General features: G+C 51.4%; 9 protein-coding genes across 9 annotated transcripts; 2 read left to right on the top strand and 7 right to left on the bottom strand.

Moving 5' to 3' along the window:
* Nucleotides 1-147: 147 nt before the first annotated feature.
* Nucleotides 148-958, bottom strand: RhiXN_01512 (U3 containing 90S pre-ribosomal complex subunit; the record flags this gene model as incomplete). The annotated part of the gene is made up of 4 exons (XM_043321331.1): nt 148-431; nt 491-635; nt 697-758; nt 823-958. The coding sequence occupies 4 exons, from the start codon at nt 956-958 to the stop codon at nt 148-150; spliced, it is 627 nt and encodes a 208-aa protein (XP_043187154.1).
* A 236-nt stretch (nt 959-1,194) lies between these two features.
* RhiXN_01511 (3'-5' exonuclease) lies at nt 1,195-3,255 on the top strand (the record flags this gene model as incomplete). Its single annotated transcript, XM_043321330.1, has 9 exons — nt 1,195-1,465; nt 1,514-1,545; nt 1,594-1,746; nt 1,799-1,808; nt 1,863-2,029; nt 2,095-2,181; nt 2,239-2,331; nt 2,401-2,481; nt 2,665-3,255. The coding sequence occupies 9 exons, from the start codon at nt 1,195-1,197 to the stop codon at nt 3,253-3,255; spliced, it is 1,485 nt and encodes a 494-aa protein (XP_043187153.1).
* Nucleotides 3,256-4,819: 1,564 nt separating this feature from the next.
* On the bottom strand, nt 4,820-6,506 carry RhiXN_01510 (ERM domain-containing protein; the record flags this gene model as incomplete). The annotated part of the gene is made up of 6 exons (XM_043321329.1): nt 4,820-5,068; nt 5,126-5,386; nt 5,445-5,771; nt 5,830-6,000; nt 6,065-6,307; nt 6,372-6,506. 6 exons carry the CDS (start codon nt 6,504-6,506, stop codon nt 4,820-4,822), a joined length of 1,386 nt encoding a protein of 461 aa, XP_043187152.1.
* A 360-nt stretch (nt 6,507-6,866) lies between these two features.
* RhiXN_01509 (phosphatidylinositol-specific phospholipase C) lies at nt 6,867-8,257 on the bottom strand (the record flags this gene model as incomplete). The annotated part of the gene is made up of 7 exons (XM_043321328.1): nt 6,867-7,090; nt 7,412-7,499; nt 7,548-7,565; nt 7,613-7,949; nt 8,003-8,015; nt 8,075-8,177; nt 8,231-8,257. The coding sequence occupies 7 exons, from the start codon at nt 8,255-8,257 to the stop codon at nt 6,867-6,869; spliced, it is 810 nt and encodes a 269-aa protein (XP_043187151.1).
* Nucleotides 8,258-9,103: 846 nt separating this feature from the next.
* On the top strand, nt 9,104-10,219 carry RhiXN_01508 (uncharacterized protein; the record flags this gene model as incomplete). Its single annotated transcript, XM_043321327.1, has 3 exons — nt 9,104-9,265; nt 9,315-9,857; nt 9,968-10,219. 3 exons carry the CDS (start codon nt 9,104-9,106, stop codon nt 10,217-10,219), a joined length of 957 nt encoding a protein of 318 aa, XP_043187150.1.
* A 528-nt stretch (nt 10,220-10,747) lies between these two features.
* Nucleotides 10,748-15,040, bottom strand: RhiXN_01507 (protein argonaute 1; the record flags this gene model as incomplete). Its single annotated transcript, XM_043321326.1, has 31 exons — nt 10,748-10,757; nt 10,810-10,969; nt 11,033-11,148; nt 11,203-11,273; nt 11,325-11,334; nt 11,394-11,484; nt 11,539-11,589; nt 11,637-11,859; nt 11,918-11,952; nt 12,007-12,090; nt 12,136-12,252; nt 12,312-12,360; nt 12,415-12,430; nt 12,497-12,594; nt 12,642-12,661; nt 12,709-12,753; nt 12,808-12,960; nt 13,036-13,116; nt 13,166-13,184; nt 13,237-13,278; nt 13,325-13,438; nt 13,493-13,632; nt 13,685-13,708; nt 13,760-13,839; nt 13,887-13,893; nt 13,950-14,025; nt 14,078-14,144; nt 14,195-14,293; nt 14,343-14,431; nt 14,486-14,556; nt 14,776-15,040. The coding sequence occupies 31 exons, from the start codon at nt 15,038-15,040 to the stop codon at nt 10,748-10,750; spliced, it is 2,523 nt and encodes an 840-aa protein (XP_043187149.1).
* Nucleotides 15,041-15,123: 83 nt separating this feature from the next.
* On the bottom strand, nt 15,124-18,486 carry RhiXN_01506 (pre-mRNA-splicing factor CWC22; the record flags this gene model as incomplete). Its single annotated transcript, XM_043321325.1, has 11 exons — nt 15,124-15,227; nt 15,419-16,036; nt 16,083-16,287; nt 16,351-16,718; nt 16,762-16,900; nt 16,950-17,035; nt 17,084-17,227; nt 17,279-17,401; nt 17,467-17,624; nt 17,682-18,368; nt 18,422-18,486. The coding sequence occupies 11 exons, from the start codon at nt 18,484-18,486 to the stop codon at nt 15,124-15,126; spliced, it is 2,697 nt and encodes an 898-aa protein (XP_043187148.1).
* Nucleotides 18,487-18,702: 216 nt separating this feature from the next.
* On the bottom strand, nt 18,703-20,025 carry RhiXN_01505 (pre-mRNA-splicing factor CWC22; the record flags this gene model as incomplete). The annotated part of the gene is made up of 10 exons (XM_043321324.1): nt 18,703-18,762; nt 18,813-18,889; nt 18,953-18,999; nt 19,053-19,081; nt 19,140-19,269; nt 19,334-19,478; nt 19,541-19,626; nt 19,683-19,695; nt 19,760-19,785; nt 19,862-20,025. 10 exons carry the CDS (start codon nt 20,023-20,025, stop codon nt 18,703-18,705), a joined length of 777 nt encoding a protein of 258 aa, XP_043187147.1.
* Nucleotides 20,026-21,086: 1,061 nt separating this feature from the next.
* Nucleotides 21,087-22,763, bottom strand: RhiXN_01504 (uncharacterized protein; the record flags this gene model as incomplete). Its single annotated transcript, XM_043321323.1, has 2 exons — nt 21,087-21,146; nt 21,246-22,763. The coding sequence occupies 2 exons, from the start codon at nt 22,761-22,763 to the stop codon at nt 21,087-21,089; spliced, it is 1,578 nt and encodes a 525-aa protein (XP_043187146.1).
* Between the last annotated feature and the right edge of the window lie 1,509 nt (nt 22,764-24,272).

The following is a 24,272-nucleotide window of genomic DNA, read 5'->3' as shown; positions in this document are numbered from 1 at the left end:
ATCTGGGGGGCGAGTGGCGGTTTTACGAAAAGTAAAGGCTATCATGGGATCGTCGGTTCTCCGCAGTCAGGCGAATCTCGGTTCGTGTGAATCCGCCAGCCACTGCGGGTGGGTAGTTCCGTTGAATGCAAAAGCGACTTACTTTTGCTATTTCTCCTCCTGCTTCGCCTTGAGAGGACGGATGGCGCGAGTGAGGTCTGCTACGCGTAAAGCGGCACCTGCCAATACGATTGCGGTCGGAGCTGCATGGTGCTTGGGGCGTTGGGCTATACGCGAAGCGAGAGTTGGACAGGCTGCACTAGAGGCGAGGGCATGAGTCTCAGGAACAGAACCCACATGGGTGCAATCCCACGCACTCAAAGTAATAAATTCGGACAAGGAGCTGTCTTTGCGCTCAGCCGTGAACGCGGTGGTATCGACTATCGAGGATTCTGCGATATACTGCGGATTAGAATCGTCGGCGAGATGGGTGGCCACGTCAAAGACGGACCGGGTATCACAAGATCGTCCCGTTCGAGCTGGGACGTTTTGGGAAAGGCCTTGGCGAGTGAACGCTCCAGGTGTTGTGCGAGTGCATCGGGAGGTTGGCACATGGAAATGCGCGATGCATCGTGAAGCGATTTTTGCTTCTTTTGCTACGTGTAGAGAGGCATGTTAATCGATTAGGAACTGGGGAGCCCATTCGTCGAGCGTCACCTTTGGTTCGATGGAGGACTTCTCGGGGCGCTTGCGCTTCTTGGGTGCGACGGGGGGTGGTGCTGCGGAACAGATGACGACACTGTATCATTTTCTTTTAATCTCATTTAAATTATTCGGACTTACACTCCAAACGGAATTCGGATTCCTCGTCGAGAGGGGCAGATAGGGACTGGTTCTGGGTGGGGCTGTCGTTACTAGCGTCGAGGAGATACGAAGCGTCAAGAACAAGGCCGTCGTCGAGATCGTCGCCGCCAGACATGGTGATGGTCGCGCTCGGTAGATCGGTTTGTTGTTTGATAAATTGAGCCAGGGAGCGGGACCCCGGGGAGTGCGGGAGAGAAAAGGGTGGCTATGTCCCGGCGGTCGGTTGTTATCTGAATTGGATATTCCTGATTTAGATGGGGGGCTGCGGAACGATTGCTTATAATTGGAGTGGGGATGGATTGAGGATTGTATCTAACCCCGAGTAGCGAGCTGCAGGCCAGCATTGGCAAAATGCTTGCGCTGTTGCTCTTTATCTGTCTGTTCCCTGCCATCGCGTGTACTCTCATCCGTGCATTGACCACGCGCTATGGACCCCTGCCCACGCCCTCTCTTGCCCCCATGCTTTCTCTGCGCACATTCCTCTTTCCCAAGCACTCTACCAGCACCGTCGAGGATGCTATTGTTGACGACTCGTCTCCCCAATCAGACGCCCCCATCCCTATGACTAAGCAACCCTTGGAGTATCTGCTCGCCTTTGATGTCGAGGCGACGTGTGTACAGGGTGCGTCTGACGCCCACTCTACCCACCAACAAAGCTGACTCTGCACAGGCACTGGCTTTGACTGGCCCAACGAGATTATTGTAAGCAGGCTGTATGCACTGTCTGGCCTCAGTCTAATAGCAGAGCAGGAATGGCCCGTTGTGTTGTTAAAGTGGAGCGACCGTGATGGCGAGGGACGTGCTCGCACCCTCGAAGTCGTCGACGAATTCCGCTCATATGTCAAGCCCATCTGGCGCCCGAAGCTCTCCGATTTCTGCACGTCTCTCACCGGCATTACTCAGGTCAGTGCGCCTATCTCCCTTGATCTATCGCCCTATTAACATCCCCCCATAGGCTAGCATTGGTTAGACTCTTTTTTTTCTGTTATCTTTCGAGCATCATCTCAATCCGTATCCAGATTGTGCTCCTCAGTTCAAGACTCTCCTCCGCCGTTTCCAGGCATTCCTGGCCAAGCACGAGCTCGTCGACGCACGGACGGGCAAGCCTGTAAAGCGGTTTGCATTCTGCACAGATGGCCCCTTTGATGTCCGCGACTTTTGCGTCAAGACTGCGTATATCAACAAGGTCCGTTGGTGCCCTTGTCCTCCCTTGTGCGCCACCGCCTCGTGTGCTCATTGTCCCCGTGACAGCTTCCCATGCCAGAGTGGCTGCGTCAAGACGTCGTAGATGTTCGTCGGATCGTCAACTCGTACATCTCGCGAACCGAGTCGGGCAAGGTACCTCACCCACTCTGTTCCCTGCCCAGCCTAGATCTAACATTCCACCCGATACAGAAGTACATTTCCCGCATGCATTCACTCAACATCATCGCCCAGCTCCATGCACTCGGCTTGCAATTCGAAGGGAGGCAGCACTGCGGCATGGATGTACGTTCACATGCGCTTTGTCATTCAGAGTGGGAATCCCCTCATCCCTGTTTCTATTTCTGTTCACAGGATGCACGCAACGTTGCTCGCATACTCGTCGAACTTGCGAAGCGTGAGGTTCGCCTCGAGCCAAACACGGTCATCCACCCTGTGAGTACTCTTGTCCATTGATCGAGCCTCTTGGCAATCCGCCCTTTTCGAAGCGCATACAATCTCACTTCCCGCCCAAATTCCAACCATCCGTTCCCACTCTTGAAAATTATTTTTGCTTGAAAATTATTTTATTCTCTGAAAAAAAAAACTTTGATACTGATCCGGTTTCTATGCTTCTAGCGCAAGCGTTGGTCATGGATGGCTCGCGACGGCCAGGTCCATTTCGACGAAGCGACCTACCTCAACGGTCGTCCATTTTCGCCTGCTTCCGTAGCGCCCTCCATCTCTCCCGCCCCCTCGCTCACTTCCTCGACCTCGAGCGTCCAGTCTTCTAGCGTGCACACATCTCGATCGACCTCGCCGCAACGACTATCTCCCCATGCGCCCACGTACCAATATAACCCGGACCTCGTCTCGCGCATCAAGGAGAAAGGCCTAGCCTGGAACGCCCCTCCCTCCTGGAGACGACCCGATTCGGTGGCCGAAGTCGAAGTAGCGGAAGCTCCAGCGCGGATGGAATCCTCCCCTACCGACGCCGAATTCAGCTCCTCCTCGCCGTCGCCAACAACGACAGAGGAGGAAGCTAACTCTACTAGGCCACGGCGCTATTCACCGGCGCAGAACAAACCTTGGCTCGCTGGCCACTCGCGTTCACGTTCGTCGCCAGCCAACATGACAAGTCTTCCTCAGTCGCTATGGAGTCCGGTCGTCACGTCCGGTCCCATCGCCATTGTGCCCCCGCCCGCTCCTGCTGCTGCAACGGCTGCTTGAGACGGAAGAAGAAACTTGTTCCTGCCCCCTTGCTCTGCTCTTGGTCTGGCCTCGGTCTCGGTCTCGGTTGATTTATTACTGTCTCCCTGTCTCTCTCAAGGTCGTTGACCGACACCCCAACAATCGTGTATCAATTTTTTCCCCTCTATCTGTTGTATCATCTCTGTAACCCTCTGCAGGGCCAACCCCGACTGTCTTCCCCCTGCTCATGAAATAGCAGCGGTCGACGGAGGGCATTTGGACTCTTGCTCATTGTCATTTTCTGTGATTGCGTGTGTGTGTGTCCCTCCTATCTCCTCTCCAACTCTTGTACGTTGTGATGAAATATCAGTGCCATTTCTCTCTTTTTTTAATCACCGTGCTTCCCATGAGTGTAAAAAGAATGGGGGATGTACATGTGAGAGAGAGAGGGATGTACCATGGCCAGGGTTCGGATTGGTTCATCATCGAAGCTGCGAGCACCAAGGATTCTATCGGCCGTGAAAAGACGCCGGGGGGGGGGGGGATGATTGTATTCGCCAGGTACCATTAACCGGTTCATTTACTTGAAATGGACGATATGAAACTACTAGGTTCGTCGTAACTTTACTTCAAAAAAAGGGGGGAAGCACCGGGTCCCATGATGTGCGACCGCAGCATACCGGCTATTCGAAACACAACATTCTCTCTTCCGCAAATGCATTGTCAAACCTACTTGGTTACTAAATTTATAATTACACTAGCCCCTCGCGTCCGGCTATATGCTATAATAATTCCATGATCAATCATCCCACAGTATGGAGTAACAAAAATAGTAGCCCGGTGCGGCGATTGTGGCCCTGGCTTCCTTTGCGCGGTGGGAGGGAAAACCGGCCTTGTGACCTATTCCGGTACCATGAACACTTATCATGTTTCGGGTAGCTCGGGGGGTGAGAATGCGCGCTTGCACTGCAAAAGCTCGTGATACTCGACAGGGCAGTCGTTCGAGAAGAAAGGGGAGGAGCTCAAGAGAGGAGGGGGGGTACGGATTACTTGATATCATCCAATGTGCGTGCGTAAATTAGCATGGGAATCATAGGGCCCGCCCGTCACTGAGATAAGTGGGTGTATATGCTATATTTAGGCAACGTCTCTGATTGCTCTGCGTGCACCTTTTACAGCAAAGTCGGTTCTTGGAATCTAGGGCTAGCGAACATCAAACGCCCATCATGGTGAGAAATTAACGGGGTTGAATGAATATAGATATGTCAACGAAGTATGTACATTTACTCCGCCTAGACAAGCACCCCCATCGAACGGTCGCTCCATGAATCGAAATCAAGGGATGGGTAATGGATGAAATGGGGCTAGAGTGACGCCATATTCCCCCATGCTATGCCGTAGTGTTACAAAGAGTCTGAATCCATTAAATAAATCCGACAAATCGTCGCGCATGTTCAATCGAACAAGCGTTTTGAGGGATGATGTAGCTGACGTTCGGTTAAGCCAAAAGAAGTGCGAGGATCGTCATAAAATGAAAGCGAGACGAGATTGTTTGATCGCAACCGACACCCAAAACAATGACGCAAGAGAAAAAAAAACCAAATCAGTGAGACGCGACGATGCTTTCCGGCGAACGCAGTATGCTGTGCGAATTCAGACCCGATCCCGCCGCCACGGGTGTGGCCGGGGTCTCTTGCCCCCCGTCCGGCTGTTCACCCTCGGGTTCTTGTTCTTCGGGAATTGTGACGTTGGCCGTGCTCGATGTCTCCAATTGACCCTTGGCAGCGCGCTTACGTTTGGCCGATTCTTTGATTTTTTCCCAACGTTCTCGGTATTTGGTCGTTTGTGCTTTCTGTAAATTTATGTTAGCGTGTGAATTGTGTGGGGGATTGTGAGTTCATCTGCTCACTAGTTTCTCATTCTCCACTTTCAGCTGCCGAACTTCTTCCTCTAGTTCGGCGATTCGGGGAGACGACACATCGGGCAACTTGACTGCCGGAACGGGAACAGGAGGGACAGGAGCTGGGACAACCGCTGGTGCTGGGACAGCGGGCGAAACAGGGGCCGTGAGGTTCTGGGATGCAATAAACGTCTGAGCACGGGAGGGTGGAGGACCTGCAAAGCTCGGGGTTCGGAGAGCTGCTGTGGTTGCCGACATGGCTCGCTGGGCCTGAAACCATAATCTTGGGTTAATCACAGTATAGGAGGTCGAGTCCCAAAGTACGTACCTCTCGTCTAACGCTTAATATACTCTCCCTCAGTGCAAGTTCCTGTCCCGCACGTTGCCTGAGCGTCCGTTCGGCCGTGTTTGCCCGCATAACCGCCCTTTCCAGTTCGGACTTGAGTGCCGCATTCTCTGTTTCGAGCTGCTGGATACGCGGGGGAGGCGGGTATGCTGAGCGAGCCTTGGATGGGTCGGGAACGCTTGTTTTCTTGTATCTCTTGCTAGCAGATGGTGAACTGTTGGCGCTTGATCCAAAACTGGCGCTTTTGGGTGTCTGAGGAGCAAAGGGATCATCCTCCATCGATAATGCAGAACGAATCGTTGGACGATGCTGGCCAAGTACAAGAGTCAGTCCGATATTCCTTTATCGTAACACTGAGAGTACACACCGTCGCTTTCGTCCCCTCATCATCATCATCGCCGACAGCATCCTTATCGCGAGATACGGGCGATGTCCCGGCCAAGGGAGCAGTGGCGAACGCAGCTGGCTGGGAGAGATTTTCGAGCATTCCTTCGAGGTTTTTCCAAAACTGGTCGAATGCCTCGTTGTGCTCGCCGGGCTGTGTGGCGTAGTGCGTTAGTACTAGGGTGGTTTATTTCTCCCAAAAGGTGCTGCCCGCTCACCCTGCCGCCTAACATCATATAGCTATCCTCGATCGTATGTTCCACAGAGGAGGTTGAGTCACCCATCCTCCGAGGAGCCTGGTCGATCGTGATTGTGGCTTCAAGCTCGCTACTACGGTTAGAAGTTTGGTGCTGGTGGGCTTGCTGCTGCTGTTGCTGTCGAGTACGCTCCTGCTTGGCACGTTGGGCGTCACGGCTAAGCTTCAAGTGGTCTTCATGCATCAGTCGAAGACTGTGCTTGACCTGTGGATGTACATGTGTGAGTTGCCACCGTGGACCAAATCAATGACAATGTGGCTACACGCACCGAGGGATCCTCGCATGCATCAATCGCTGAAGGTACGATTCGGCCGCGTGAAGATGTTCTTCTGCTGCGCCTCAAAGTCGCCCCGTGCGTATAGTAGTTCAGCACGATCGGCGTGCTCGTGAGCCTGAGAGACATTCATAGTGGTAATAAGTCTATTTCGAATTCACTTGCGGCTTGGCGGGTGGGTGATGGTGGTTTGGAATAAGAGCTTAATGGCGGCAAAAGCGCACCTTGCCGTATGGTGTTCCTCCTTTAAACACGGATGACATTGGTATTGTAATGCTTATTAGCCCTTTCAAAGATGGCCTAATCGCTTGTAGTTGTCAACCACAGAAGGCGTGGTTCTTATGTAAATATATAAAGGTGGCGATGACTTTAACGCATGTGCGGCCTTCTGGTCCGGGCCTCAAAATCTACAAATACATGGGACTGGGTACGAACACGATAGGGAGTGCATCCAATTTTAAAAAAGGCACCCCCGAACAAAGTGTATCGTCAATCATAACGACGGATAAAGTTATTTTCAACCAAGAGTGGGACAAGGGCCCCATCCGGCTCCGAAAAATAATCCATAAATACCCAACCGCGAACTGGGAGCCTGGGCTCCGAATCATCATCAAAGGCACCAAGTTGCGACTCCTTGTTCTCCAACAACTCTGCAGACTCGTTCGATATACTCCATCGCTCTTTCTCAGAGTTGGAGTCGGAATCTCGTATCCCTGCAGATGTCAGACGTTGATCAGCCACCCCGCCACTCGCGCGTTCATGCCTTCGACACCCATCCCCCAGTTAGGCCATCCAACTCCCAACGCGCAAAACGAAGGAGAGAAAATGGCCCTCCGGCGGCTGAAAGATATGTTATCGCCAGAACTGGAGGGTCGGAGGCGGGTGGCACCATATTGTGCATGCACAGAGATGCTTTCTCAGGCAAGGCTAGCAGGTTTGGTACCCTATACCTATTGAAACCCAGCGGTGTAAATATCTCTGCTGCGCATGGGCCATGTACGGGGCGCACCAGTCATGAGTTCTAACCGTTGTACCTTTCAGGTCCCACTCGAAGCCTTCCTGCGCACTGTCAGGCCATTTGGTAGGGTGGATACCCATCCCTTCAAGACCATGCTCCCATTCCTGTCATAATATAAGTGAGATCCGGATTCCAAGTTCAGACTAGCGTACCTTGCCATCCCCCCAAACCTACTAAGCATGATACACCTGCCTCTCACTTCACCCAAACGAGGCACCCGATTCTCTAGCCACCACATGCCTATTCCGCCTTCTGCTCTTTCAATCTCCTCCCTAACTAATCGCGAGAATAACACCGGGGGTGTATACGCAAAGTCTTCCTGTTTCAGACTGACCACCAGGCATTCCCTTGGACGCTCTTGCAAAAAGTGGTGCAAGGTGTGAAGAACGGCAGAGAAAGAAATATGCTGCGGGGTAGATCCGTGGTATGCCATCAATACCCCATCCACGACTGAAAGCCGAACGTCCAGTACACGAACGCCAGACATGAGCTGTTTGAAGAGAGGTTCGTCTGGGGATTGGCACTGAGTGACGGGCCATCCGTAGAAAGCGAGACTGTAGGATAAGGTCACAATGGCGTGAGGACAGATTCAAGCACAGGAACGAACCTGTCATGAGTACCTGTCCAAAATTCGCTCAAGTTGAAATATCTGTTAGATTAAGCGACTGATAAAACGCACCTGGCAATACGAGATCTGAGAGTGGCCTCTCGTCCTCTAATTCCGATAGAAACATAGATACGTCTCGTTGGGGAAGGAAGAGCACACGACTGTCACTGCGAGTCTGGCTCCATACAGATCAGTGACTTAGTCTATTTGGTCCGACCAAAAACTCACATGAAGCACGTATACGTTCCAGAGCATGTCCTTTCGGCATGCGTGACAGCCATTAATTGTGCGAGGGTAGGACTGGGGGACATGTGGGCAGATCGGTCTCAAGACTGACCAAGTATCTTTGTTATTCAACGCACGAGGCCTGCGGATTTTGAATGTCCAAGCTGAAGGGAAAGTGGTCGCTTTTGATAATGTGCTCTTTTCATTGGTTGGGTCGGTGCGCAAGTCGGACGAACAAATAAGTATGTTCTGGGGCGTCTGCCTTTTCAGAGGTAAAGTCGTTACATTGCTTTCATGATCAAGTGAGTCCAGTGAGATTCGGCTGGAGACGAACAAGTAAAGGGCAGAGGAGATCCGGTGAGATTCGTAATATGTAGAGTGGTCATAGATATGGCTGGGCAACTGGAGAGCAGTGGTAGAGAAGAGCTAGGGACAGAGATCAATATAGAGGGGGAGTGGCGGCGAAGTAGTGTGCTGTAACTATGTGCAAATAACACAATGGTGCGCCCACGACACTCGAGGTACGGCACTGCTCCGACGTAAAGAGGCCTCTTCCGGTGACAGTGAGAGATACAAACGTCAAAGTGCAATGCATATATATACGATTAAGACCGGCGATGTACTAGCACAGGCACGCAAACCCACGATCACCTGCCGTTTACGGATTGTGGCGGTTGCTTGTGCTTGTTGTGATGTTGAAACACGGTGTTGCCAAGCAAGTTGAGGAGCGGTACAAATTAGGAGGGTCCCCATCGCTTCCTAGTTTTTACTCAGCGTCGTCCGCATCGTTTCCACTGTTCCGCTCGCATCTGCGTTCTCACTCGCCGACCCGGCCGCCCGCACAGCACTACGCATCCACTTTCCTTTTTAGCTGCAATGAAGGTCACTGGCATCATATCTGCCCTTGTTTTCGTCCCGCTTGCGTTGGCACAGGCCGCAGACCCGTCGTCTGCCCCAGTTTCAACCACTCCTGGACCGACCACCGCATCCAGCTCAGCCTATACCACACAATCGAGTACCAAGTCCGGTTCTGCTCCCGTAAGCCATTCCCGTACCTCTCGCTCGCCTAAAACTTAATGCTTCACAGAGCACCAGCCCTACTGCTACCGGCTCGGTGGGGACCGACATTTCGCAAGACTCGCTCACCGAAAGCTACTCCTCGGACTCTGCAAACCCGTTCATTCCGGCCAGTATCAGCACAACATGCTCTGACTTCCTTACCCGCCTAAACTCGGATGCCACTATATCCAAATGTTTGGGATCACTCACCACCGTACTCTCCGACTTTACTTCTGGCCCTGGTTCAGCCAGTGCGGTGCCCAAGGCCCTTGACGCCTTTTGTACTTCCAACTCGTGTGTCGATTCGAAAATACGCCCCAAACTGACCGAGTTCAAGGATGCTTGCTCGGACGAACTCATCGGGGCTAATCCCAATGACTTGGTGATCAAGCAATACGACATCTGGTACTCCCTTATTCCCTTCAAGTCAAGCATCTGCGTCAAGGGCTCCTCCGAGTACTGCTTGCTGAACATCTACGCTGGCACGGGCAGCTCTGGCACTCAGAGCACCGTAGCCGTCGATCCGACCTATCGTATGCCGCCGGCCATCTCGCGAGCACCGTCGGCAAGCGTGCGCAGAGCGTAATCGTTCCCAACCAGCACCTACCGCAACTCCAACCTCATGTACTTGTTCATTTCGCCCAATACCCCGCCGATAAGCTATGCACGCCCTGCACACAGGAGATTCTTTCCGTGTACAGCGCCTTTGGAACAGCCGTGCCCATGCTCTCGGAGCAGCCCAGAGCCCGCTTCTTGGCGGCCAGGCTGAACTTTGGCCGCGTTGGGGAGAAATGTCCCGCCGGCTTTGCAGAGGAGATTACCAAGATGGCAGGCATTGATATCACTGGAGAAACCGGTGGTGCTGCCACCATGGCTGCCAGTTACTTCACCACCATGGCTGCCGCTTTCGCTGCCGCAATCGCTCTATTCTAGTATGAACACGAGGGTCGCTGGAGCATGTTGGTCTTAGTCTGTTCACTGTTTGGTTTCTCAGTTTGGGTTTTGTCCTAGTGTTTGTTATATTCATGTAGGCCACGTTAGAGCAGTAGTTTTTGCTTGCACTTGACGTCATTCGCTACCGCTCATTTATGTTGTATACCCCAGTGGAATTGTCGATTCCTCCTACCTGAATGCGGGCTACCGCTATCTCCGTAGAGGGGCGACAATGGGCGTGAATTGGAGTTAATGAGTACATTGTGTTCCTAATACCTATACCCCTTGCCTGTTGTTTTAGCTGTTTGCAATTAAGAGTTGGAATAATCGTATTAGCTCAGTCCTTTCAACAGACAGTAATTTGATTTGTGGAAGTTTTACTCGATTGCAAGATACTACTGTATTGTTATACGGCGCATACAATTGACCCTTCAATCACACTCCGATAATATCATTCTACAGACACAGATGCTCTGCAAGCCATTTATATTCTTTGACAATTCTGATCATATCCATCAACTCCGAAGCTCATTGGAAGCTGTCCATAACGTCAGACAACCCTCGGTCAAAACCATAGCACTACTACTTACTACATATTCCTTGCTATGGTCGGATGAGTAGGCCTATATGCTGCCTTGATACGTTCGAGCAGAGCCTCTGCATCTGTCCCGCTTGCGATCGTTGCGCTATCAGACATATCGAAATCCGGCGGCAGATGGTGCCTGGCACGTCCGCAGACAATGTCGGCGTCTGTAAACCGCTCTCATTCGTCATCCTCACTGTTCCAGAGCAGACCGAAGATAAAGAACCTACAATAGACGGGAGGAGGTATCGACACTGAACGAGTCGCACGAGCATAAACATGGCAGAGGGCAAACGTCAACTTTTGCAAAGAATCGGGCGTGAAATTGTTGTCATCATGTACCACGCTACATGATGCGGTATGAGCACCATCATAAACGAATTGTTTCTATATTATTTACCTATAATGAGCGGGTCGAGAGGTTCCAATGAGGCCAGCGTGGCTGAGGAGGAAAAAGTCAAACTCGAGCGGCTGCATAGAACGTTAGTATGCAAAAGGCTTTTTCGGAGAAATCCGACATACATGGCCAATGCTGTAAATCATTCATAATTTAGTCTCTAGTAATGCGTTCGTCAAAGGACTAATACTGACACTTGGTCCACAACGGTTCCGGCTAAGCAATTCTCGCTTTTATCGGCATTGGCTTTATCTTTTGGGAACATACGAGTGTGATGTCGTTTCCCTTGGGTTAAAGCTGAGCGTTATGTATACAAATATACAAAGGGAATCCACATACCAACAATCACAAATGTGATTTTAGTATCAACACCGCAAGCCTTGCATGCCCCTATAAAAAAGATGAGAGAATGGCTATACTGGTGAAAGTCTACTCACTTTGGAGAGCCGGTACTTCGTTCTCCAACACAAACTTGAATTGGCCCTCTGTCCCCGAGTGAGTGAATGGAGTGAGCGATAGAGCTACTGAAATTACCGGAAACTCCGTCACGATAAACAGTATACGTTTCGGACCAAGTGTGTTCCTCTTCTCGACCATCTTTTGATAGCCTTGGAACTTCCTGATTAAGTCTTCAGCCATTTCTTGGAGGTCGGTGATTCCCTCGACGCTAAGAAAAAAGTGAGCTTTAGGGTCTGGTTGTTGGGCCACTAAAACGTACCGAGACTTCTGGGCTCGGTGGCTGCCACATATTTACTGCATAAAATTCTCAATGTTGACTCGCGAGATAAAAGCAATTTTTTTATTTACCTAGCAACCGAATCGACACTGCCCACGAGAGCTGTGAAAGACGGTCGGCCTTCAGTACCGGGGGCGGGATGAGCGACGTCAGCCCTGAATGCATAGGTCAGAATACGAGCTAGCTAATTAGATACGCACCCATGATCATAGTTGGATTCGCTGGGTCAGTTAAAAACTTTGTTTCATCGCTAGGCATCAGGACCGAATTCACTCCTCCAAGCTTGACATTGATCCTGTTTATTAGGCGTTTAGTGTCTAGGAAGGCTAACATCCTTAGAAACTACTTGAGGCAAACGTTGCCAAATATTGCATACTCTGTCCCTTGGCTTTGTCGGCCTTCATGCACTGGGTCGCTACCCCCGCCTGAATAACATTGTCAAGTCGGCGGATTGGTAGACCACAACTAAACAAGCATACCATAACATCGCCGAATCTGAGGGCAATTGATAGTCAGCAAGGAAGGCTTGGCTTCTAAGTTGGTACTCGCCTCTTGACAGACGGATAGATATCACCCGACGACCTGGGCATGATCGCCACAATGAGGTTGGGAAGCGCACCGCGGGCGGTCTTGAACTTGCCACCCAGTTCGGTCAGAATCTAGACACAGGTCAGCCAATAGAAGAAATATTCTATTAAACCATCACCTTTGAGGTATCACCTTGGGCTGAGGCCATGTGAGAAGATTAATACAATTAATGTGTATGCACTTACCTGGAACCCATTCGATCAACGGATTTGTGTCCAACCCCTGGATTCCTTTTGAACCCCCTATCAGCAGTGTTGATGCGGCGTTGAAAGTACACAACAAACCTTTCTCTGTGCAAGCGGCTTTCAGTGAATCGATCGTTTTGCGGGCAATTTCCTCGGTAAAAACTTGTCGGCGTTCAAATATAGCCATGATCCATCCTTTAATTACTGCTGGTTGCTTCAGGCGTTCGTTTCTCAAGTTCCAGACCCCACCCCCTGCTCGCTAAACACGGGTAGACTTAATTACTGCGACCAAGGAGCAAGATGGGGCGCACCATGGGCTTGCTATACTGAATTTGAGGAGCATCAAGACCCGAGCAGGGCATTCGACCGGGTTGGTTTCAACGGTAATACCAAATTGACTAACAATAGCTAGGGATAATTTCAGCCACGTTCCCAGTTATATTCGGATAATGCTCACCAGACTGATGGTTGAGGGCCTGATGCAAAGCAAATTAGTATATATTGATTAGGATGTTTTATATAGCATACACTCAAAGACGTTTTAATTGCTGTCAGTCTTTCACTTGGTTTCTAAGAGATTGTCAGACAATAAATAGCATGTGAATGTAGAACTTACTCTCCGAGAAAATTTGACCATATCGTCCGTCAATTCCTTTGGAACGCCCTTGCGCATAAGTTGGCCAGGCAGGACCTCGCAAAACTCCATTGGTATCACAGATGTTTGAGAAACCTAATCGCACCAACTGATGGAGCCAACATTCCAAGGTCAAGCACTTCCACTGACCTTGACGCACGGAAGCTGAGGGAATTGCAGCGTTTTCTTGTATGTCTGCTTGAAGTAATCGGCGACCGAGATTTTCTTCCCATTACTCTCAAACATGAACTGCGAAGCACCTTTGTCGGTCAGGTCCATGATCGATTTCTCTGGCTTCTTTCCAGTCAGGTAGGTGTCGCAATACGAAGTCCCTCAAGTGACTGGCAAGGCTACGAAGATCGCGACCTATGAAATGGGCTAAGTACTATCAGGATTGCACGTTAAGGGCCTACTTACTATTAAGTCGAGCCAAGTCGGCCGGCAAACGTCTTTCCAAAAATTCCAGGGAATGAGTGATGAGCGGTCCGGGCGTAAAGCTACGAAAGGTTAGCCCGGGAGAAATAGACAGAGCCAGAATTCGTACATCACGCCTGCAAGTGAGCGAACATAAGTATACGCACTCCGAGTGCACATAATGTTTACTGACCAGTGCTAGTATCTACGTTCAAGTGCATCGAACTAATGGCCGGACGGATAGATTGAAAAACACCGGGCCATAGTTGCTAGGTACAATGTATGAGAATGCAGACAGGCTAACTTAAAACAGAGACGTACCAAACCGAATCCAACTTTTTGTATTCCGTTGGGGAGGAAAAACGAACGCGTGTTAAAGGCATACCTCCTGTGCCCGATTATAAGTGTTGCAGTCCCCAAAACGGGTAGCGTACATACGAAATGGGTTCATGACGCAAGGCGACGTTTAATGCGGTGAGAGCAGTCTGGACCTCGTTGTCTTGAGCATGGCGACCAAGCTGAAATTGTGCCAGCACTCTGCACGAAACATTGAGCAATAAAAAATATGCATATAAAAAATACTGACTCCGGGTTTATCTCTGCAACCAACGTGATCTTGATCTTGCGTGTGCGAGGAGGGCGATCTCCGCGTGCTTCTCCAAGAGGCATTTCGAACTTGCACCAGCGCCCAAATGAGTAATCTAGTACGAGCTACGTGACGAGACTCACGGTTCGAGTGTCGGTTTCCCCAAGATCGAGCTTCTTGGTGGTGAAGAGATTCTTCTGTCCATCGTAGGCTCCTTTAGGAACGAAGACATTGGGCTGAAGAGTCTTGGAGAAGATTCATTGTCTGCACATTGACACGAGCAGGGAGTTTCTTGTCGATCGCTATGACGGAGCTTAGCACACCAGACGTGGGGAAGATATGCGTACAGACTTACCAACTATACCCAGTTAAAAAGGAAGATATACCGACGTCAATGAAACATGCCTGGTCGCAACCGAAAATACACACGCACCATCGTAATGATAGATGATACCTGTCGGAATTTTACAAGGGAAATGATTGGTGATTACAGTAACTGCCCGTCCTGACTTCCCAAACCCAGGTCTCTTTACACCGACTGTGGCGACATGACTGGGAGGCCCAGATGGAGCAGCGGCAGATGCTGCACCACCTCTTCCAGCACCCGAGGGAGCAGCAGCGGCAATAACAGGACCTCCGCCTCTGCCCGCTCCTCTACCTGCACCGCCCGCACCACCTCTTCCACGCTTTGGAGGCATAGTTTAATAGACAAAAGTATAGCTTTAATTTGCTTGAGCAGGGGAGGGATGGGGTGGCTGGCCGTGGCTATGGGTTGGGGCTTTTATAGTTCCGGATACGGATTTTGATCCGGAGCTCCCAGCCAATCATGAAGTGGCGACGTGGCTACCCATCCCGGAAGATCGAGATTACGCAAGAGGCTGAATGCTGTCATGCCAATAGGTAAGGAAGTCAATACACTCCCGTCTTATGTTCACCGACACTTAATGGTCATTTTCAGACTTGCAGTCATATCCGTTGACAATCATGAGCTTTGAATATTAACTATCTCCACAGAGAAAAACAAGTACATTCGTTGAGCATAAAACGACAATGGATAGCCAAGTATTTTCTTTTACCGCCTGCCAGGGGGCGTAGCGAACGCTCCTGGTTCCTGCGGGGTGGGCTGTCTCGATGGCGCCTTGGCGGGGGAGGACTGTCCCGGCGCCGATCGCGAGGCGAGTCGTCCTTACGGCTGTCACGAGGTGGCGGACTGCCCCGACGACGGTCCTGAGGAGGCGAATCATCCCTGCGGCGATCACGGGAAGGGCTATCGCGGCGACGATCACGGGGGGGAGGAGAGTCACGACGGCGGTCGCGACGAGGGCTATCACGGCGGCGGTCTCGGGGAGGTGAATCGTCCCTGCGACGGTCACGAGGCGAGTCATCCCTGCGACGATCACGCGGCGGAGGACTGTCCCGACGAGAGTCATTGATTCGACGATCACGAGGGGGAGGGGGAGGGCTGTCTCGGCCACCGCGAGGAGGGGGTGAATCATCTCGGCCTCCTTTGCGTGGTGGCGTATCATCCGGCCTCCTCGACGACAGGAGGCGAGCCACGACGAGGTGGAGGTGGTGTAGAAGGCGACCTCGATCTCGAGACCGAAGGGGAAGACCTACGTCTCCTCCGGGGAGGTGTTGATCCTCGACGAGGAGAATAGCTTCTCCGCCGAGGAGCCCCACGGTCCGGCGACTCGCTACGTCTGGGCGAATAGCTACCTCTGCGCCGGGAATCATTCCTACGGTGCGGCGGCGGCGAGCGTGACCTTGACTGTGACCTGCGTCTGCGCGCATATCGCGAGTCGTCAGAGTCTGAATCCGAGTCGGAGTCTGATGAATCGGTATCTGAGCTAGTTGTGCTATCCGACGAATCCGACGAGGAGGACTCTTCCATTGCTGCCCGTTGGGCTTCCAAGTCTCGGATAGCAGCGATTTTGCGGGCATTTTCCTACATGACGAGAATGTGAATAGCCTGTTCAAGCGCCCGGAAGAGTTGAAGCTCGACACGTACCAATAAATTCGCGCGCATATCCTCTGTTAAGACACCCAGCCCGAGAGCCGTAAAGTAATTGACTGCGAATCGGGTGCTCTTGCCCGTGGGGTCGTCCATCGGGAACATGTTTGTGAAGCTCTCCCGCATCGTTGGGTCCTTGAAGCGCTCGGACATGGTTTTCAATCCCATTGACTCTTGGAGTTCTTGCATGAGGATCTTGACAAAAATACGGCTAGAAGACGTGGTGTCGTCCTCGTTGATTTTGACAACTGAGAACACAGCCCAGGAAATTCCGTCAGTGGCAATGAGATGACCAAAGAACCGAGCAATGTTCCGCAGGCGGTTGGTTTCGTAGCGGTGAATAGTTTCATAGTAGTTGGCAAACGCTTCTTCGAACGACTCGCACCACACTCGGTTCATTTACAGAACCGTTCCCAATTAGGCCATAAAAGTTGGAATACGAGCGCTCTTGAGAGCAACATTCGACAATCATGTTGCACAGCTCGATCTCTTGGCCTTCTTGAATATTGACTTTCATCAGTTTGTGAACAGCTTCTTCGTAGCTTAGCTATTATTGGACATTAGTAGCGTAACGAATGGTGGAAACGTGGACTCACAGCGTTCATAATAGTCAAATAAATAGTACGACGAAGGTTGACCAAGTTTGTTTCGGTCATGTCCGTAATGCCAGGCTTGTCGGCAACTAAAAATAGGTGAGCACACGACTACAAGGCCATTCGGGAGTACGTACCGGCTTCCTCTCCGTCTTCCTCGCTATCACTCTCGCTTCCACTACTTCCGGACTCGTCATCTGAATCCTCTCCCAATATTTCGGCCCTGATTTCCTTGTATTTTTCCTCGTTTTCGACATAATTTGGATCAAACTTGAAAACATCTAAACTAAATGTGAGAACAAGATGAGGTAGTTGAGGTGGGAAAAACTTACTCAGGCCCTCTTGAATCTGCAACTCATCGTCTAGCGAGATTTGGTGTGTGATTTGGTCATCCTCCTCAACCAAGTCCAACCCTTCCGGAACGATCACATTGTCCTTGTATTTGTCTTTTCGAACTTGGAATAGAACCTCGATCATGTACTGAACACGCTTATCGATAGCTCCTCATGCAAGACCGCACGGAACCGTTCGTAAACGCCATTATTCGCACGGGGCGAGTTTTCCGCCAAGTACGCGCCGACTTCACGCATGAAGCCAACTGCAATTTCGACCGAATCATCTGTTGGTTGTTCGAGCAACAAGACAAGTATCTGGAGTGCAATGATCTCGTGTGCAACCCTGGTTGACCAGATGAGCAATAAACGTCGTCGTCGAATGACAAACAATCTAATTCACAGGTAAACACCAGCAGACGCACAGAAACGTGGCGTCCGACTCACCTTGTCATTTCGTTTAAACGACCTCCTAAACTGACTAATCAACCTCGTCAACAACAACTCTCCGACCTGCGGAAGCTTGGTATTGATAACCGCAACCAAAGCGGCAAAAATCGGGGTAAACGGCAACGAAGCAGCCTGGGCCTTCATAATACTCCTCGCAAACAATCCTCGTCCGCGAACCAAGTTTTCCTGGAACAGCTCGGGAATAACGTGCTTGATGTTCCCGACATTGACCCTGTTGACGATGCCGGTGATACTCTTGCGGAGTGCATCCCACGAAAGACGTTGGTACTCGGCGCTCGACTTGTCTTCGGCCGCAGCAGCCTGGAGAGCTCGCAGGCGTGCCGGGGGCACATATACACCTCCCGAGCGCGAGTTGAGCAGCTTCGCAAACTCGGCTTTGGCATCGAATTCGGGCTTTGGAGGGGCTGTGCCCAGCTCGATCTCAGCCATACGCAGCGCGAGTTGACGCTCTCTCTCCTTGCGTCTCTCTGGGTTTACATCTCGCACGTTGGGCCCATCGGGGTCACGTCGGTGGTTTGACAGTGGAGGAGAAGACGATTTGCGTCGGCGGGTCCGGGGGGGAGAGGGAGACCGTCTGGGAGACCGTGTAGGAGACCGAGAGCGCGACCCACTCAGTTCTCTGTGGCACCATGAGTCTATGTGTTCAATCCAAAAACTAAATTATAAACATACCTTTTGCGTTTGGGCTTCGAATCTCCGTCATAATTCTCAACCTTGTCCACCTCGATATCCGACATTTTCGTTTTGTTGTGTTGGTGGCAGGCGCAAAAGTCCGGCTGGGAGGCAACTCGGTGTTTGGCTCAGCTTGGCTACTTATGTCACCATCTCCTCAAAACAACTAGTTTAAAAAATATGAATTTAATTCACGCAGTAGTCCGAATATATACAACTGGTATAGTCCAACAGAATAGGGAATAGTTCACACAGACACACACGCAACTTGTTCAAATAGCTTAAATCGTTGGGACAGGCAAAAACGTTTTACTCGCAGCCGCTTGTTCGGCGGCAGTATCCTACCACACGGTCAGATTTACGCTAAAGTCGAACAGTCAGATCAACACACCTTGAACGCCGCAATCCCAACCAACACGCCCAACGCAAAAAACACAAACGCTATCAAGAGCCAAATCACACCCCAAACTAGACGACACCAGCATCAGAATCGAGTCGTGTCAGATTAAAATCAAGGGTAATTCTGATTACCTTGGGCAGGACAGCATCCAAACTGTTTGGCGAATACCGCCGCGTCGCTGGTATTCACTTGCGCGAGATCGTATCGTCAATAATGTCCCAGAGAGCATACATGCAGTTCATCACGCCCATAAAAAGCACCTTTAACCCACCCTGTTAATTTGGACCAAACGAGATCAACAAAAAAAAAGCGACTCACAAAATACCGCAACGCAACTCCCCCAGCCACAAACCAAAACAACACAATCAACCCAGTCATACCCGCGATCAAAGCCCAAGTCAACCAGTTCTTCCTCGCCCACCAAAGCGTAACCAAGAAAAACACGGCCCTGCGCCAATCAAATCAGCTCAGGCTCGCGGCACCCTCAAACTCACGCAGCGAATTAAACTCACAGGACAATACACGCAACCTTGGACGCATTCGTATCAAACCCGCACGCGATCAAACAGGCGCCGATAAAGCATGAGCCAATGTACCCAGCCGGCAAAGTGATCATCGATATACCACCGCTCATGCGCGTGGCCCCTCCTTCGTCCGCTGCACAAAACCGGATCAGGCCGTGAAAAAGATGAGGAAGCTGTATATACTGATAGACTCACGATCCAGTTCGATGGAATGTATCTTGGCGCAAGTGAGCACGCCCGCAAACGCATGGCTCATCTCATGGAACCCGACCGTTAGCAATCTTCCACAGAGCCCAATCAGCACAACCCCCTATCCAGTATCCACAGCACCACCTACTTGAATGGGTAAACTAGGGAGAGGAACCATTCAGACCAATTAGTCCAACTTTAGAAACACCCATAACCTCAACTCACTTATCCAGCTCAAGAATGGAATGTGCCTGGAGAACGGAAGGTGTGCACGACAGCAAGGTCAACTCCCTCCATAGCGCAGCATGCAAATGAATTTGAACGCACCAGAGTAGGCCAATAGCAATAACGTATACGCCTGCGATAATTAGGGTCGTTCTCTGGGTATCGTTGGGTGTGAGCGAGGTCTTGACATCTACACGCCGGACGAGCGCCCGAGTTGCTTCTTCATGGAACCGTTCGGCGAGCGCACTAGAGTCGAGGATAGGCATTGTGGTCGTACAGACACAGACACACACAAATCGGAATTCAACGCTTTTATGTGAGCTGTCCCGAGCAGTGTTATGATATCTTGGGCGTCCTGCGCAGCAATCGTAACACAGCCTAGAGATGCATACAAATTCAAAAAAGGGGCGAATCGGCTCGTCGAATAAAGGGGCTATGAGCCACGTGATTTGTCATGACAAATAATTACGAGAACCCACCCAGAGCGTCCAAGCGCTCGTCCTCTGTGCTTGGGCTCGAGTTTCCACTTTGGCAAAATATAAATAAAATTCCATACGTCATGGACGATTGGCTATATCAATGAAATGATCCAAAAATTCTCCCCCAACCACATTAAGATTGGCACCTCCTATCTCACATATGCGTACTGAAACAAGAGCGTTCAAACCTCCATGAGTGTGGGGGTATGCATACAATCACCACTAGAAGTGTGCCACCATCGTAAAAAAAAATGTTGTCGAGGCTCCAAAGCGTGACTGGAGGAATGTGACAGCTAGGACCCCAAACGATCCCGCCAAGACTATAGTCTGGCACAATTAACGCAATTGACCAAGATTGCTCCACCCCAAATTCACAAGATAACAAAGTCCTTTCTTATTTTGTTACGGAACATAATGGCCGTGATCAAGTGGCATATGACATGACATGAATTCACCTAAACGCAGAGAACATGTACACGAATGAAGTCAGACATGATTGAGCAATACACTTTGATAAGAGATAAACGATACACAGCGCGCCCTGGCAGACGAGCCGCACACCCGACAAAAATCCTTCGAGAGAAAATAAAAGTAGATGCGAGTGAGGGGGGAAAAGAAAACGAACAGCGCGAATAGTTCATACACATGACACGGCAAACAAAGACACAGAACCGCAAACCCAGTGGAGAGTGGACGCAGACTATGAACTGATATTGTAAGAGGGGTATTCGAGACATTCATCATTCAATGCAAAATATATAAGTAATGTTCCGCCGCCGTTTGACAGCTGATGACGAAGAAAATAGTCGATGCCCGAACAATGACGATAGTGAGCGAGTTGCGCATATTTAATGGTGTCGGCTGATTTTCTCGACACCCGCGGACAAGGCAGTCTTGCGCTTTTGGTTCTGCAAAGCATAAAGTCAGCGAACCGCTCGGCCGATGTAAACTCAGATATGGTGAAGACGTAAAAAGACAGGGGAGTGATAATTAAAACGGGCGCTCACCTCTTCTTCTTCCTCATCATCGTCTTCGCGGCCGGTATTGCTGGACTCGTCCTCATCATCGCTAGAGCTCGAGCTGCGAGAAGAGCCACTGCTGCGTTCGGGGCTGGTCTCGGGACTGGTGACGACACTGCTGCTGAGAGCGGATTCCTGTCGGCCACGATGCACGGGGACGGAAACAACGGTAGGATGGTGGCGATCAGAGGTCACGGTAGTTATCGAGTTTTGACGAGACGGAGGTGACGAGACGGTGCGAGGACGAGGAGAGACTGTAGAATTGGCACGAGTGGGAGGAGCAGTCCCAGTAGGGGTCTGGGGGGCAGTAGGCGTTTCAGACCGGTCGGGATGGACGGTTGTGGATGATCCGGCGGTTTCAGTAGATGTGCGCGGGGGATTGGATGCTTCCTCTGCCTGGGCTTGAGCAGCTTTGGCGGCAGCTTCCTCTGCTTCTTTCTTCTCCCGCTCCTCGCGTTCTTTCTTTTCCTTGCGCTTTCGGACCCAGCCCATACCGCTGCCGTCATCCTCGTCGTCATCGGCTGCACGACCGCCAAGGGAGGACGTATTCGACTGGAGTTTGCTGTACTGACCAGCATTGCTAACGCTGCCCATGCCGCCATATCCCCACTCGGAGAACTCTGGCTCCATCGAGGGCTGAGGCTGGAGCCTTTCACGAGCACGACGGGCGCCATAGACTCGACCATTGAGCATACGGGTTGGGCGAGCGCCCGTTCCGTCCGAAGTGGAATGCATAAGTGGAGCACCAAAGGAGTTGTATCCGGAAGATGGGCGGCTGGATGTGGGACGAAGGGGCGAGGACATGCGACGGGCGACTGAATTGTCAGAAGAGTAGCCTGAGGGTTCGCCACTCCAGGATTCGCGAGACGTGGTGCGGAACATGCTGCCAACGATCGAGGCTGAACCAGGGAGTGAAACGGTAGATGCACGCTTGGTGAGGGTGGAAGAACTGGACCCGAGCCCAACGAGGCGTAGGAGCGAGTTACGCTTGGATCGTTTGGCCGACTTTTGGCTCTGTGTCTCGGGCTCGGTGCTGTTTGTCGACGCTCCCGAATCGGTAACAAGCGAGTCGGTTCGATCGAGGACAACTGAAGGACCAGCACCAGGTGACTGGACAGGATAGGCAGCTGCATCGGGGGCATAGGTCGATGCACACGGAACTTCGGTGCCGTCTTGGTCAACAGTGACTTCTCTGCGGGGTTCCGGAAGCGGCGCAAATCGAATCTTGCGGGACCCGAGGGATGAATATACACTTGTGCTGCGGTCCATGCCAGAGTCGGCTGCGGCTGGACTGGGCGAGGGAGAGCGTGGTGTGTTGGCGCCAGAGTACGGAGCAGAGCTGGGCGACAGGAAGCTTGCGCTCATGGGCCTTGCGTTGAGGAGAATACCTCCGCGGGGCGAGGCTGGGGCATAGGATTGGTTGGGGACAAGAAGTAACGAGTTGGGTCGACTGCGCGGCTGGTGAAGCTGCGGCATAACCATGGTAAGAGGTGCCTCGGTGGCCATCGTAGCAGAGTGGAGGTGGAGGCGGAGGCGGATCCAAGGGGTCAACGAGTCGGTAAGAAATATACAAGCGGATCAGTCGATGACGTTCGCTCCAGTAGATTCCTTATGGGGACTGTGGAGAGAGTTCGGTGCACGAATAGTTATATGCAAGTAAACTACACCAAGGCGGATTGTTGTGCGGGGCTTGCTTGAGCTGGGTGGGCAACAGCGGTGGTCTATAAGTTCTCTATCCGTCAATCCCTTCGGGGTCCTCTTCCGTCAAATTGGCTCACTCCCTGAATTTAAAAATCAACTCTGACTCTCTCCATGCCGTCACGACCTGTCACGAACCTTTGCCTCCGCACCAAGCGATTCCAAGAGGCTTTTATTAGACACACACGATTGTCTCGCTGTTCTCCTGTTCGCTCACACCGGTTGTCAGTCCCAAGCGCTCTCGAGCTGCTCGGTGGGTATATGCTCACCACCCACGCTCGGGCACCCAATTCAATCCAAAACACCTAATTTTGCCAATCGCAACTGTCCCTGGTCTATCCCCGGACCCAACAAGGCTCCAGTTTCACCATCCATCCACGTAGCCGCCGACGGTCGCGCGACCCGACAACCTCCGCCAGAGATACATTCAAATTCTCAATGCGCCCCCAACAACTGCTTCCAATTCGGCCCTTCGGGGCTGAACATAAAAAACAACAACAGAATAACACAGCTTGAAGTCTTGAATTGCTGATCCGCAGTGAGTTCGATTAGTCACTAATTGAGACACAACTTCTTTGCCTCCACTGCACCGCTCTATCCACGTACGTCCATCGGCACCACCTCCTATTCCGCGCAAGCTCTAGCCGCCGTCACGGCCTCCAAGCGCGCTGACGATGACCACTCGCTGAACAATCATCATTTCTTGGCATTTCACCGCCCCGGGTCCACTCGGCCGCCCTTCAAAAGACCGACCGGCCTGTTACTACTCGATGACCGCAAATAGCGTACAGTTACAGGAACCTTCGAGAAGGCCGGTACCCAACGATGGATCGTCGAATAACAAGTACCAAATCAATGCCAACACGTTGACATTCGTTGCGTTGTAATCTCGACAATCTTGAGCTACGCGTGTCTCTGCACATCTCTCCCTTTACCGGCGCCCCTATTCTACTTTCCACACCCTTTGGTTGTCGCCCGCGTGACAAAGCAAGCTCCGCCGCGCGCATTTAGCTTATTACCATTCGCACAATTCCCGCCGTTGGGTCAAGCAAGGAGCGTAACCCACATCCCTTTACGGGATCTGATCATTTCATTGCCGTCACCGTTACTACACCGGTCTCCGAGGTCCTCCGTCCTAAAGCGGTCACCAAACACCATTTCGTAGAATCGTGATAACTGTAGACAATTCGGCGATTGGCGGCCTGGTTTCGAGAAAACGACGGACGCTGTATACGTAGACGATCAATGCCAAGTACGTCTGGCCTCATGTTGGTGCTACCATCCCTAACCCCCGTACCTTCCAAGCCCTATGATTAG

This window comes from Rhizoctonia solani, chromosome 16 (assembly GCF_016906535.1).
Source record: "Rhizoctonia solani chromosome 16, complete sequence".
Classification (NCBI taxonomy): Eukaryota; Fungi; Basidiomycota; class Agaricomycetes; order Cantharellales; family Ceratobasidiaceae; genus Rhizoctonia; species Rhizoctonia solani.
This window is presented reverse-complemented; position numbering and strand designations above follow the sequence as displayed.